Here is a 13,897-nt window from a genome sequence, read left to right on the forward strand (position 1 = left end):
AGCATTTCGAACCACATTGCATTCTTCATAAATAAGTGATAAACATAAAAAGAACTATCTCTTACTAGACCTCTTAATATCTTTTGACTTGGCACCCTTTTGCTCAGTGCTTGCGATTGAGGGCTCAGTTGTCTGTCTGTGCGAGTCTCTACCAGAGTCTTCGACCACGATAGAATCTTGCAAGCGCCGCCTTGATCTGTAGGCCTGATGTAAATCATTCACTTTACTGAACTTGTCAGCCAACTCATGAATTCTCTTTCTTCTCGTATTGAGTTGGGCACTGTTTGAAGAGGCAACGGCACCTGGAGTCGATGTTGGCGTATTCAATGAGAAGCCGGAGTTACTGCTCTGTCCATGGAATGGGGCCACGGTTGACAATCTGTTTCTCAAAGTTGTAAATGTTGACGACTGTGGCATGATCATGAGAATACCATAAAGCGTCTTGTATAAATGTGGATGCTTGTCCGGTTCCAATAACTGAAGTCTCAATTTCAAAAAGATTGGAGTTTCAAGAAGCTGGATAAGGATATCAAGCTGAGTGAGTAATTGAAAAGTAACCTCCAGTTCACCAAGGCATTTGATTATAAGGAAAGCCAATTCATAGTTGGAAGTGAGTAAACATATCGACAAGGCACTAGCTGGGCTGTGACACCAGCTTTGGAAAAGAGTCGAAAAGAATACCCAATCCTCAGGCTTCTGAAAGTCAAGATTCTTTAGCTTCGTGCGAAGACCCTGAAGCTCGTGAGTTGTAAGCAAAATGTTGTTGAGTGTAACAACAATGTTGCCAACAAACTCTAGATTCAACTTCTCGAAGGAAACCAATACCTCAGATAGCGTTTGGAAAATCTTTTCGGCACTTATAGAGACGCAAAGTCTCCTGATCATGAACTCGACCTTGCCTCTTGAGATTGCATTTGGCCCCGAAGATGGCTCGTCAGGCTCTCCTGTTCTTCCATTGTTTTCCACGCCATCCGTTTCGAAGAAGAAAATCAATTTCACCATAAACTCCTTGAAAAATTCCTGATTATCTTCGGAGATCTTGGATGCCAACAGCAATACTTTAGAAATAACCTCATTACTCGAGTCTGTGGACGACCTCAAAAGAGCAGTCAAATCAAAAAGGTATCGATCCTGACTGTCACCCTTCTTGCTTTCGTCGATTTCGAAGAAACTTCCTGGATAGCTCGAGTAAAGGAATGTGAGCCAGTCCATCAGTGTCAATCGTGAAAGCTCATTGACATTATGTAGGCACTCGTTCATCACAACTCTCAATGCTTTGTTGAGATACAACTCTGTGAACTCATCTAGAACATCTTTATTTAAGCCCTCGATTGCATTGTCGCTAACTTCTGGCTGGTCAGAGTTACTGTCTTTCGAATTGTTCGTAGTTGAATCCGTGGCACTTTCATTGAGTCTGACAAGGTATGATTGTAAAGCTTGATTGAAATTCAAAAACTGAGATCTGAGATCATTGTCTTTGTTGTCGTCCGTCAAGGAGATATTATGCATATTGATTGCGATACAATCTGGAAGAAACTTTGAAAAGCTAGTTGGAGTGATACAAACAAGCTCCTGTAACCATTTAAGTACAGTCGATTGTATCTCCAAGTAGATATCATGAGACTCGGCAGAAAGGTCGTTGATTTTAACATCCGAAGAAGAATTGGACAGACCAGATCTCAAAAATGAGAGTAAGATATCGATAATTCGAGGACAGTCTATGAATATATCTTGACCATCGATGAAAAGAGACGTGTCGTCTTGAGATACGTCATTTGTTTCACCCTCTGCTTGCTCGTTATCTTGATGAACAGGACGTCTAATGACAGTGGTTGAGCTGGACTTTATAGATGCGTCATCATCATCAGTGGCTTGTTTGGGTTCAACAGTGAGTCCTTCCATATCTTCCTCAATGTTCTGTCGAGAGCCTTTCTGGCTTTCTGCGACAAGCTGTCTCCTCTTTAACTCATACTTAACCTTGTAGATACTCCTAATTTCTTTCAAAAAGATATTGAGAAGATTGTGGGTTTCGACGCGGACGTCAGATGGACAATTGTTCATGAAGAACCGAAGGAGAGGCTCCAAAAAGTTTGGCAAAAACGTGAGTAACTCTAACGAAGGAATATCATCGAATAGCTCCAACCAACTCAATAGGAATTTTTTGGCAAAGGGGTCAATGGTGTACATGCGTTCTAAAAGTGTGGGAATAAACTTTGGCAAGGAGAATGCTTTGGACGCATCCTGAGGGTTATTCACTTGGATCGAGCGACCATCTGGTCCCATGACATTTGATTCAATTTCAGTAGATTCCTCGGGTTTTTGATGCAAAATGGAGACATAGTTTGTTGACTTGGCACTCACAATGTCTTTGATCAACCTGTCAAGGATATCGGCCGCGTTCTTAACCGAAGACTCAGTATCCGTCACCAAGATGCACAAAATGTCGAAGATTTCATTGAAGTATAAGAGGATTTCGCCTCTTGCAATCTTAGATATATTGTAAAGAGACTCACATGCATAATAACGCACTCTTGCGTCCGTATCTCTAAATGTACGGAATATGGGTCTAACGATATCGTCTAGGAAATATGCAATGGCAAAGGAGCCCAAAGCCACAGAAACACTGCCAAGAGCAGTGATAGCTCCCATTGTAGCAGAAGTCGAAATACCATCGAGAAGCTCGGTGAGTTCAGCTATGATTTTGGAGATCGTTGGAGAATCATTTCTTGCGAGTGCTTGCTTCGTGAAACCCTCAATTTGAAATGCGGTTGCTTTTCTTCTTTCATAAATATGGTTGGAGAGATCTTTTATGATCGCAGGCTCCAACACACGTGGCTCACTCATTCGTTGACCTGTTACTTATCGGTTGTAGTGAGATTGATCTATGTTGATATCGCGTACAGGAAAGTCGAGAGCCGAAACCATGTTATTCATCTGGGCTATATAAAAGGTTTGTCGATTCCTCATTTCCGGAATCAAAATTTCGCTTCATCTGATCCTTTTAAAATCAGAGCTCATGCGTTGACTCTTCTTTTCTTCTTCTTTTCTGCTTCCTTTGACCACTCACCCATGTAGAATATATCGTCTTGCTCCTCTTCTCTCAGACCTTGACTGTCGACCTCAATTTGGTCATAATCATACTCTTCTGGCGATTGTTTGATCTTAGGTTCAGCACCTGGCAAGTTTGAAAGATTATGCTCGTGAGTCGCGACCTTGTCCGGGTGCTCTGCCGGCTTGCCCGGTAGGATCTTTGACAATTGAGCAATATCCTCTAAGCTTGCAAACTGTTCTATTGATGGAATCTGAACGTTGAACCTGATATACAAGTCTCCACGTGTGATATCAGAAGAATCTGTTTCCAAATCTGACTTCTGATAATATTTGCCATTGCGAATACTCAGATTTATGGGCATTCCCATTCCTTTCACAATCTTCGGTGTGTTCAGGTTAATGGAGCCCACAACTTCTCCGCGCTTGATAGCAGCGTTCACTGAGTCATTCATGGCATCGTTACCGTGTACGTTGATAAATATCTTTAGGTCCTCTCCAGGATTGATGAAGTCGTGAACGAAGATTGTCCCGCCGACAAGTGCTGTCTTCAAGTCAATGTCTTGCTCGAGAAAAAGATCGTTATTGCGCCTTATTAGAGACGGGTGTGGAAGCTCTTGAAGGTGGATCACCACATCTCCGGGCTTAATGTTTCTGCCCTCATCCGCCATTCCTCGTATGATACACTTGTCCCCGTGTTTCAGTCCAGGAAGTATGCTGACATTGAGAATTTTCTTCTCCATCTTGAAGCCACCTTTACAATCAGGGCATCTGTCTCTTTCGGAAAAATAAATCCCTGTACCCTTGCAAGGTTGACACGCGGAGATTTCTTCGTAACTAGAAAACCTATTGGACATCAGCACATGCACGCGACCCAGGCCCTTACATTGACGGCAGGTCTGTGGGTTGAGGCCACCGATACCGTTACAGGTTCCACACTTGGCCCTTCTGGGGAGCTGGAATTTTGCCAGGCGACCATAGTACATATCTGCTAGTGTGACCTTAAATGTATGCTGAATATCGGGGCCTTGTTGCAATGATTGGGTACGAGGATCGGCCGGGGCTGGTCGTATGACCCGTTTGCCATTGCCTGGTGTATTCATGTTCATGTTCATGTTCATGTTAAACCCCATGTTCATTTTACTGCCTGCAGCATTCATAGAACCGCCAAAAAGCCCAAAGTGATCATCAAAAGGGGAGCCTTGAAACACGGAGTTCATTTCATTGAACATATGTGAGAATAGGTCTTGTTGGAATGGAAATCTCTGCGGAGCTGCTCTCCTCTGCTGCTCCTGTTTGGCTGCAACCAGACCATCTAGGCCACCAGGGCCATAGACATCGTATACTCGTCTTGTACGCGGTTCTTTTAAAACTTCGTAAGCCTGAGTTGCTTCCTTAAACTTTTCTGTGAGATCTGGATCATGGTTGGTTTTGTCAGGATGATACTTGAGGGCTAGTTTCTTGTAAGCCTTGCATATTTCATCTCCCAGTGCCTGTGGGGTCACTGCTAACAAATCATATAGATAAGTCTCGTACACCATAAAGCATAAAGAGGGATAATAGTGATAATGAAGGAATGAGAAGACTTAAATGGTGCTAGGACTTCACTATACTGAATAGCGTTTCTGGAAGTTCGATCGCCTTCTGCGAGGCGCGTGGAGTGTGTAGAAAATATAACCTTACAGGAAGAAGACTGGATGACATCTTTCTGCTGATGCTTATGTAGTAAGGGAGTCTTTTGATCCTCGGAAATAGCTTAGTGATCTTCAGAATTGAGGATGAGTTTTAGTTGTCAACAGCGGGGATAAGTGCAGAAAGGATGAGGTAGACCAAATGCTTATCTGTGGCTGCGAAATCAGCTGCACTACCAGAGACAGTACGCAAGTCTACAATAGCAAGAAAGCTGTAGGTAGAATATACTCGATTAAAATCTAGTGTTAGTTGATGATTTTAGGAAAAAATCAAACACCTTGTAAGCTTTCTGGTTTTATCTTTATGTACCCCGCAATTAGTATTTGGATCCGAATTGTGTATAGTGTAGTCACACCACGGTTCAACCTAGAGACAGACAACTACTTAGATCAAGGCATCAACCAGCATGGCCTGCCCAGTTCATAATGCTACGCTCGCAGAAGCAAAGTCCCTTCATTGCCTCTATTTACCCAATGCGTCAAGTAGCCAATTACTGGAGAAGCTCGTCTCTGAAGTGAGCCTGGTAATTGACCTTCTTACGTCTTCTCTCCTGTGTATTCCTGCTCTTGAGCTCCATACGTCTGACAGCCTTCTCCTGTTTCGTGACCTCCTTCAGTGTTATGCCAGGCGCAAACCTTCTGTCGACTAAAGCAACGGTCTTTGTCAGTTCTGGAGCATCCCGAACAACCAAACTCGTGGACAGACGAGGCTGTCTGACGTCTCTGTGAAGCACACGGGAGCCCGATGGGAGTGTAAGCTCGCGTGAATCTGCTGTGTAATTTGGCAAGTCCTCAATCTCGAAGTGGTCTTCGTTCTCCGAAAAAGCCACCCTCTTCGATGTGGTGGGAGCAGTTGGCAGCTCCGATGCCAAAGAAAAGTCATAAAATTCGTCGAAGACGGCTTTTTCGCCTTTGGTCTCGTAAGGCATACGGCAATGTCCCTTGGATATCATATGCTGTCTTATACTCTCAAGAGACTTGCCTTCAAAGCCACATGTGAGGCATTCGTTGTCAATGTAGATAACTTCGTTAAGGAATGTGAGCAAACCATCAAGGTCACTCAAAAATGTTCTTTCGGGGATATAAAGGCCGTGCTTACTCAGCATGTGCCTCAAGTTATTCTCCACCAGGGCATTGTTCTTACCGCAGTAGAAGCAATAGTAGTTTGGTAATTCGTCGAGATCGTCCTCGGGCTCTGATTCAGAACCACTTACATACAGCTCCTCGGTATCAGAATCTCTTCCAGAGTATGTGCCTTCTGGCTCGGAGTAGTTCAACTCAGAGCCGGTGTCGAAATCTCCTTCCGACAAAAAGTGCTCTGATTCACCCAATGAGAACGTAGAATCAAACGATGGAGCAGGACTAGTGCCTCTTTCCACTATTGTCTCAGGAAAATCGAGTTCTCTGCCTCTTTCTGCTCTTGCCATCTGCTTCAATTCTTTCTTAGTAATCTGTCTCTCGCCCTTCCCTGATTTTCTTCTGTGGTTGACATGGAAGCCAAATTCGTCCTCTTCTCTGGAATCACTTCTAGTGCTTTGAGAGGCGAGGACCTTCTCAGCAAAGATGTCAGATGAAATCAGTGGAAGTCCAGAGACCCTTCGCTTCAAGTTATATCTGTGCCATTCAGTCTTCATATGCTGTCTCTGTAAATCAGCACTGACGAACCGTACTGAACATGAATTACATGTAAAGCTGGCGGTGGCTGGGGTAAACCCTTGTGGTAAAGTCGTCACACTCATAATAAGTTGTGGTTGGAGATGAGTAGCAAATGCAGAGGTATAGAAATAGTGCGAAGAATGAGGCGATAAGATCTGACTAGTTGGGCTAGACTCTGCAGATCTATTAAACCAATTACGGCTTATATTTCGTAAATTCAGTCACTTTTCCAGAATCAGAATTTATTGAAGTGATGTGATCTTTTCACGGTAACAGTATTCTAATCGGTATTATCTCTCATCTTCGATAATCCACTCTTCGCACTAATAGTCGGAGTTCAGCGGTCATGCTTTAGAAATTCCATGGATCACAAAAAAAAGACGAGTCAAAAAGCTTATTTTAATCTTGGCCTTATTGGCCGTTTGAACTTGGGGTTCTACAGCATTGCCCCTGATGTCAGCCCATTTTGCAGCCATTTCCATCTAGTCTCTCATCTACGACAACGATCCCACCTATTATTTCTATTATTACAAAATTAAGCAACCCACAGATGAGACAACGTAGGCCAAACACGCTTGTAGAGCGCCATCGCAACAACATCTTGTGCAGAAAGACGTCCATCGAAGGTACTCTTGAAATAACCATGAGTACCCAAGCTCTCCTTGATGAAACCAGTCCTGCCCGATTTGGTGAACAAAGGCACAGCCTTGAACCAGTTGATGTCTTCGGAATTGAAGAACATATACCTCACCGTGACGAGACGTCTGTGAATCTTCACTGGGTGACCCGTCAAGACCACTCTTTCTGCCATCACTCTGGTGTGGTCGCAATTCAAGAAAGTACCTTGGCCAACAAGCTCTAAACCACCCTCTGATGTGGTCTTGAAGAAAATGGCCGGAGCATTGTGGAAAATTGGAGGAGCAATTGTGGTAGCAATGCTGAGTTCTCCTTGGTGAGCGAACCTTTCACTCTTATGCACATTGTTGGAGGGGTTTGATGCCTGGTTGAATTGAGGGTTGATAACCTGTCTTCTGAATCCGTATTGCACGATAAGCTGCTCGCCAGATGGGACTGGCTTTTCGTAGTCCTCCCAAGTTGAGAAGGAGAAATTGGTAACAGCCAACTTGTGTTCATGCTGGAGCAACAGGTAGACAACGAATGGATTGACGCTGACATCGACGTTTTCCACAACGGAAGGTGGAGCACGGATGAAAAGACGATATTTCTGGCCTGGAGCAGTCTGTGCTTCCTTAGCGGCGTCTTTCTGTAACTTGTTACGGGTTGCCTTGAAGTGATTGATCCTAAGCAACCGGCTGTATACTGATGGTCTTTCAGAGTCCTGCTCGTCCCAGTGCCAATCGCAGTTTCCAAGAGATTTGATACCTCTGTAATCGCCCAACTTATCTTTAGCTGACTCCTCGGGTGCTAATTCGATTTCGTCTGGGAACTCACGGTCTTCCTTCTCCAAAGCTCTGTACTGTTTGAGCTGTTCTTCTTCTTCTTCGGGAGATAATTCGACGAACATCTCCAGCTGAGCGTCACCAAACTGCGATTTAGTATCATCATCGTCCATGCCATTGTCTTCCATATCTTCCTCGATATCATCTTCACCAAGTTCCTCCATTTCATCGATACTCTCTGCGTCAGATGCATTTTCAAGTACGTCATCAAGCAACCACTTGCTCTGATATTCGGAGGTGCCTTCTGGTGCTTTGAATCTCTTGTTTTTCTCGTTTGCTCCTCCATCGAAATAGTTCTTGCCCTCCATTCTGACACCATAGTCGTCGTACTCATATTCATCAAAGTCTTCCATGTCAGCCTCCTCAGGATTGAGCTCCTCAAGTGTTTCTTGGTTAATGTCCGCGTTGTACGCGAGAACGTCCTCGTCTTCCATTGGGTTTTTGTGCTTGGCAATTTTTTCAATACGCTGAACCTGGAAATCACCATGGCCAGGGATATGCACAAGTCTATTGGCGTTGAAGCCCACACCTCTCACCGTACCTTCAACGATGACAAAGCCTCCTTGATCAGAATCAGCGACCCAGTTCAAGCTGTCAGCAAGGACATATGCTCTGGAATCTCTCCAACTTATAGCCTTTGGCATCTTTTGTGCAATGGTACGAATACAATTGAGAGCCTCCGATTCAGATTCGAGAGCATAAAGCTTCTCTTCGGTGGGGAAGAAATGTGTGAAGAACGATTGTAAAGATTGACGGATATCTTGTTGTAGGTTCTTCTTTGGGTATGCAGAAATGACATTGGGTAAAACACCCACAACAGATGCAACACCTTGGGCCACAATGGCTCTTAAGATCAGCTCACCATAGTCTTTGTCGACTTCTTGTTCTGCAGAAAGGCCAAAGATGACATAGTCTGACACCTTTGTCGCATCCAAGATGGAGATCAAGTTGGTCTGATCTGGAATGATGAACTTGACATTGGACTTGAAACGTGGCAATCTGAGCGAAACCACCGATGGACTGGAGAATTCAATATCGGGATCTTCCGGAGTGGCCTTTATGCTGTTCACTAATTGAGATGCAATGCCTGCTGGTGAAAGATCTGGTGTAAGTGCAATAACGGTGATGATCTTCTCGGCACCCGAGGCTCCTTCAAACAAACGTCTGGCAAGTTTGGTCTCCAAGATTTTATGATCCTTGAGCTGCTTGCTTTGGTTCTTCCTCTGCAATTTAGACACAACCTTCTGGGTCTTTCCTGATCCGGGACCGGCCTTTTCAACCTTACCCTTGTACTGGTTCTTCAACAGACCCTTTGACGCATGTCTTGACTTGAATGGTTTGTGGTCTTTCTTAAGGGTGCTTCTATGCGAATGACCACTTCTTCCCATAATGCTAATTCCAGGATTTGTGGGGTTTACTATGGTGATAATGATCGTATGTAGCTCATCGCAGGCGCGATGGCCTTAGGGCACAAGCCCTAGGTGCGGCGGCCCGGTGTCCTAGTATGGGTGTACAGGTTCGCTCGCGACCTCGATTCTCGGTACCCGCACGTAGCAAATTTTTCTCAATCTACCGGACTGGCGCTCGTTACTAAGGAAATTTTCAATATCTACTTCAAACGCTACACCAAAGTCAAGTAATTCGTATGTGATAAAGTAAACACTACGGATCGATGATGTTTCCCAGTGAAAGGATTGAATAACAGAATGTACCTTTACAAACGCCAACTTTATTTTTCCACCACAAACGAGTTTAATGTCCTGATAGTCCTACTCATGTCCAATCCAGTCTCCACAACATATTAAAACACCTCCATCGAAAGTTCAGAAACTTCCATCCCATACCAGTTATTAAAATACTCGTCTCCAACGCCGTCCTTTGCATCCTTTCATCATCTGATCTTCCCCATACAAGCTTTATACTAACCAACAGAATATGGCTCACGAAAACGTTTGGTTCTCCCACCCAAGACACTACGGTAAGGGTTCTAGAAAGTGCAGAGTTTGCGGTACTCACTCTGGTTTGATCAGAAAGTACGGTTTGGACGTCTGCCGTCAGTGCTTCAGAGAGAAGGCTAAGGACATTGGTTTCAACAAGTACCGTTAAAACCCTGTCACCCTAATCTTATCATAGGCCCACGGGCTAATGCGGTTTTACTGTATAAATACATCATCATTCGATAGGTAACATGGATTGTAGAGTAGCATCTTGAAGTCCCGACAGATCAGACACCGGTTCATACTAGGAAAGACACGGACTTCCCTCCTTGGAACTTAGTGACTGGACATGACGCAAATTTGTACGAAACGATTCTAGAAGGAATTGCTTTAAACTCGATCCCCATCCGCTTGATCGAAAGCCTACTGTGCTTTAGCTTTTGCAACATCTGCTGTTGTAAGTGGCCATCACAGGCTCTACCAATGGCGATGGCACAATATAAAACGTAGAAGCTGATCACCGTTTTCGCTGACACTACAAGAGTATTATTTCTTAAAGATGTAACCCAATTAATCGACATTCAAAATCCATCGCCTCACTAAAGAGACCCGTCGGATAACAAACTTCCTAGTGGGTTTTAGCTACTCTGGGGAATGCAATATTATGATAATATGGCAACGATGATAACTTGACAATTTACATTATCTCGTCGTGGCAAATATTCCCGTTTACTTTTTGATTGAAGAAGAAAAGACTTGATGGGAAAGTTGAGACCTTATATACCTCAGTGGGTCTCGCACGACCTCATCTAATTTCTAGGGTTTGGCTACTTTTCAAAAATACCTAAAAGATTTTATCTGTCTAATATACCAATGTGAGAAGATTAAGCCAATTGTATATGTATCAAGTATCCATCCGATCTTGATCTGGTAAGCCCGTTACTGACTATATAATAGCTGCAAACCGCACTACCTATTATCGACCCAAAGCCGGACACAACTAGTACACTATAAGGTAGTGAAATTTTCTCTTTTCTGTTCTGAAGGTCCATCAACTTACTTTATTTATTCTTCCATTCTTCGCTTGACAACGGTCAGGGTTTTGATAGAAAATAGTTGCACGTGACCAAAGTTGTATCTTCAGATTTCTCAATTGCTAGTCTCAAGCACCGGTGATGTCAGGAAGAGCAGGAAAAGCTATTACAGTCGTCGCTGTAGGCGCCATTGGCTGGTACACTGGTGTCAAGTTCTGGCAGCCATTGATTGTGTAAGTAAGATGCGCTTCAACAATGCTGAATTCGACTAACAACAGTGAACAACTCAAAAAGGACGGCAATCTCAAGGAAGGCGTCTATGTGAGAGATTACGACGACCAGCCCAAATCCTGGCAAGATGTCAAGGACACTCTTAGCAAGATCCTGGATCCAGCTCTCAAAGATGAGCCTAGGGAGGAACTACAGAAAGACCTTCAGCATGCAGAGATTAGGACAGACTCAGTTGAGACGACTGGTAAGCCAAATTAGAGTACTTAAAGATGGTCAATTACGGATATACTAAAAGGGTGGTGTTTTGAACTTTGATTCATCGTCCTTGCAGCCGGCCTACTGGCCTTCGAGCAATCACCGTCGATTAACAGACTCATTGCAGTTTGAAGGTGAACATATGAACTCCATTTACATCGATCAGGCATTCCCAATTGAAGTTATTTTCCTTCAAGTAGCAGTTCAAGTTCACAGACGGTTTTGCAAGTCACGTACTGAACAAACACATTATCAACAAAACAGAGAGATAGCCCATGTTTTTCATGGTGCTTAAGCAGTAAATAAAAATCATCTAAATGTAACAGTATTGCTTTGGTAGACGCTGAATAAGTCCTCACTACTGTAATCGATACTGGATCGCCTGTATATGGGGTGCACTACTGCCCATCTCATCGATGCGTATTTTGACTACGAGTAAAGATACCTTAAAATGGGAAAGTTGAGGAAAGGAAGAAGATCTCAGAAATCGAGAACGAATCCTGTTGCCCGTAAGGACGGCTCATCGAAACAGGACATAAAGGATGAGAATACCAGACAAAACAAGATCGTCCCTTTGATATCCAAGTTATCATCCTCAGCTCCAAATGATAGATCCGTGGCACTCAGTGCTATCATGGTTCTCGCTGAAGATGCCAGAATGAGAAGACTTCTCCTCAAAGAGCGTCTTGTGACTACATTATTGGAGCAGACCCTCAATGATCTGAATGATGAGATCGTGGTGGAGCTGTTCGGCCTTTTGAGGAACTTGACAATTGAGGAAGGACATGAAGTGGCCAAACACTTGTGGCGGTCTAACATTTGGGCTGCAATGGAGAAAGGCCTCGAAAAGATCGAGAAGTCGTTCGAGTTCATCGACAACAATCTGGAGAAGAAAATGGAGAAGAAAAGGGCACTTTTGTTGTATGATTTCACCGAGAATCTTTTGTCTCTCGTTGTTGCTATTGCAGCAAGCTCTGACGAATTATACGAACATATCTGCAGCAAGATGGACCGGATCCTTCCGCTTACAGTGTCGTTGATTGCGTTCAACACCCCAAAACTCAGGACTTCTCTCAAGCTATTCAATGCGCTTTTGGATCTCCTCTATGAATTTGCATCGGACTCTTCCGACTTTATCGTGGAGCTTGTCAACAACACGAATTTCTCACTTAGCGCATTAGAGAGTGCATTGCAAGATCCTGTCCACGACAAAAACCATTTGGGAAAAGTTTATGTGGAAGGTCTTCGATTCCACATATACGAGGTAGACCCTGAAGCCAAGAAAGAAGTCAGTAAAGAGAAGGCGTGTCTTTCTATACTTGGAAACATTTTTCACACTATCTCAGGCACGAACCTTGATGAGATACACAAACAGTTAAACACGACTGACACCGAGCCAGTGCAGAAGGATAACCGCGACAAGAAGGAGGAGAAGCCTCAGGATATCGACGTGCCTTTTGGCGGAGTCAGTCCAGAGAAGGCTCAAGCTTCTGCGGATCTACAGGCTATTGATGTGACGATCGACCTTTTCACAAGCTTATGTGAATACCTCGCAATCGACGAAGGTTCTATGGAAGCCCTGGTTGTTTTGGGAGAGGAAGTCAGATCGTTTCTTTTAGACACCGCGTTTGCATCATGTTTACATTTGTTAAAATTTGACCACGAACACGGTTCTGGCTTAGGCCTTACTGGGAAGGTGTTAGTAGCACTCAACAATCTTAGCTGGCTTTTTGTTACAAGCAAGGAAACTCCAGTTCCGTGGTACAATTGTGCTTTGGAGCTCTGGGATGCTATCGAATGTGTGTCAGGCAGTGCAGACATTGAAACCCAAAGACTTTGCCTCAATGTTTTCTGGGCTCTCAGCAAGTGTCTCGGGACGGACGTACAGAGAAAAGTGAGACCCGAAATAGTCGACAGTTTGCTAAACAAATGCCAAGAGGTGATTGGGAACGCTACGCAGCAAGATGATCCTGCATTGGCGTATGAGTTTGTATTGTCTAGCATCGGTTTTATGGGAACATTGGCACAAACCATCGGCAATGTTCAGACTACGAGGGCCATCGGTGAGTTCCTACTTGGGGCAATCGACCATTTCTCGCAAGGGGCAGGTCAGCAAACGCAAGCAGTGGAAATTGTTGTGGAGAGCTTGAACCAGATTTATGATATTTTTGGGGATGCCGAGTATGAGTATGACCTACCTGTATTTGTCGAGGGCGGGTTCCTAACACGGTTAGAAACTATCGAACCAACCGTGCGCAATTGCTACAAGCGCATCGACAAGCACCGGGAACCCGAGCTTCGGGCCCGTGCAGAAGAAGCATGGACTAATTTGAGCCGCTTCACAGAGTACAAGCGGCATGAAAGGTTGTGAGGATCTTGTGCAAGCTTGAGAGGGCTTCGAAGCAAGATCTCCTGATTTTTTTTTCTTAATTTCCTTTCCCTTTGCCTAATTTCAATTCTTTGGCAAAACGCCACTCGACTTGTTTGCGGTAGGAATTCAAATGGGAAAAAATCTTGAACAAAAGAATCAAGTGCCTTTCAATGCCCCAGGGACGACATATGGACCACCAACACAATAGAAGTTC

At 44.1% G+C, this 13,897-nt stretch overlaps 6 protein-coding genes across 6 annotated transcripts; 2 read left to right on the plus strand and 4 right to left on the minus strand.

The window, feature by feature from the left end:
• Positions 1 to 54: 54 nt before the first annotated feature.
• On the minus strand, positions 55 to 2,844 carry C7M61_001669 (uncharacterized protein; the record flags this gene model as incomplete). The annotated part of the gene is made up of 1 exon (XM_024857068.1): positions 55 to 2,844. One exon carries the CDS (start codon positions 2,842 to 2,844, stop codon positions 55 to 57), a length of 2,790 nt encoding a protein of 929 aa, XP_024714948.1.
• Positions 2,845 to 3,014: 170 nt separating this feature from the next.
• C7M61_001670 (uncharacterized protein) lies at positions 3,015 to 4,589 on the minus strand (the record flags this gene model as incomplete). Its single annotated transcript, XM_024857069.1, has 1 exon — positions 3,015 to 4,589. One exon carries the CDS (start codon positions 4,587 to 4,589, stop codon positions 3,015 to 3,017), a length of 1,575 nt encoding a protein of 524 aa, XP_024714949.1.
• A 641-nt stretch (positions 4,590 to 5,230) lies between these two features.
• Positions 5,231 to 6,373, minus strand: C7M61_001671 (uncharacterized protein; the record flags this gene model as incomplete). The annotated part of the gene is made up of 1 exon (XM_024857070.1): positions 5,231 to 6,373. One exon carries the CDS (start codon positions 6,371 to 6,373, stop codon positions 5,231 to 5,233), a length of 1,143 nt encoding a protein of 380 aa, XP_024714950.1.
• A 557-nt stretch (positions 6,374 to 6,930) lies between these two features.
• Positions 6,931 to 9,243, minus strand: TSR1 (Tsr1p; the record flags this gene model as incomplete). Its single annotated transcript, XM_024857071.1, has 1 exon — positions 6,931 to 9,243. The coding sequence occupies one exon, from the start codon at positions 9,241 to 9,243 to the stop codon at positions 6,931 to 6,933; it is 2,313 nt and encodes a 770-aa protein (XP_024714951.1).
• Positions 9,244 to 9,790: 547 nt separating this feature from the next.
• Positions 9,791 to 11,315, plus strand: C7M61_001673 (40S ribosomal uS14 domain-containing protein; the record flags this gene model as incomplete). Its single annotated transcript, XM_024857072.1, has 2 exons — positions 9,791 to 9,951; positions 11,105 to 11,315. The coding sequence occupies 2 exons, from the start codon at positions 9,791 to 9,793 to the stop codon at positions 11,313 to 11,315; spliced, it is 372 nt and encodes a 123-aa protein (XP_024714952.1).
• Positions 11,316 to 11,763: 448 nt separating this feature from the next.
• Positions 11,764 to 13,683, plus strand: C7M61_001674 (uncharacterized protein; the record flags this gene model as incomplete). Its single annotated transcript, XM_024857073.1, has 1 exon — positions 11,764 to 13,683. One exon carries the CDS (start codon positions 11,764 to 11,766, stop codon positions 13,681 to 13,683), a length of 1,920 nt encoding a protein of 639 aa, XP_024714953.1.
• Positions 13,684 to 13,897: the final 214 nt, after the last annotated feature.

The sequence above is a fragment of the Candidozyma pseudohaemuli genome (genome assembly GCF_003013735.1).
Source record: "Candidozyma pseudohaemuli strain B12108 chromosome Unknown scaffold00002, whole genome shotgun sequence".
NCBI lineage: Eukaryota > Fungi > Ascomycota > Pichiomycetes > Serinales > Metschnikowiaceae > Candidozyma > Candidozyma pseudohaemuli.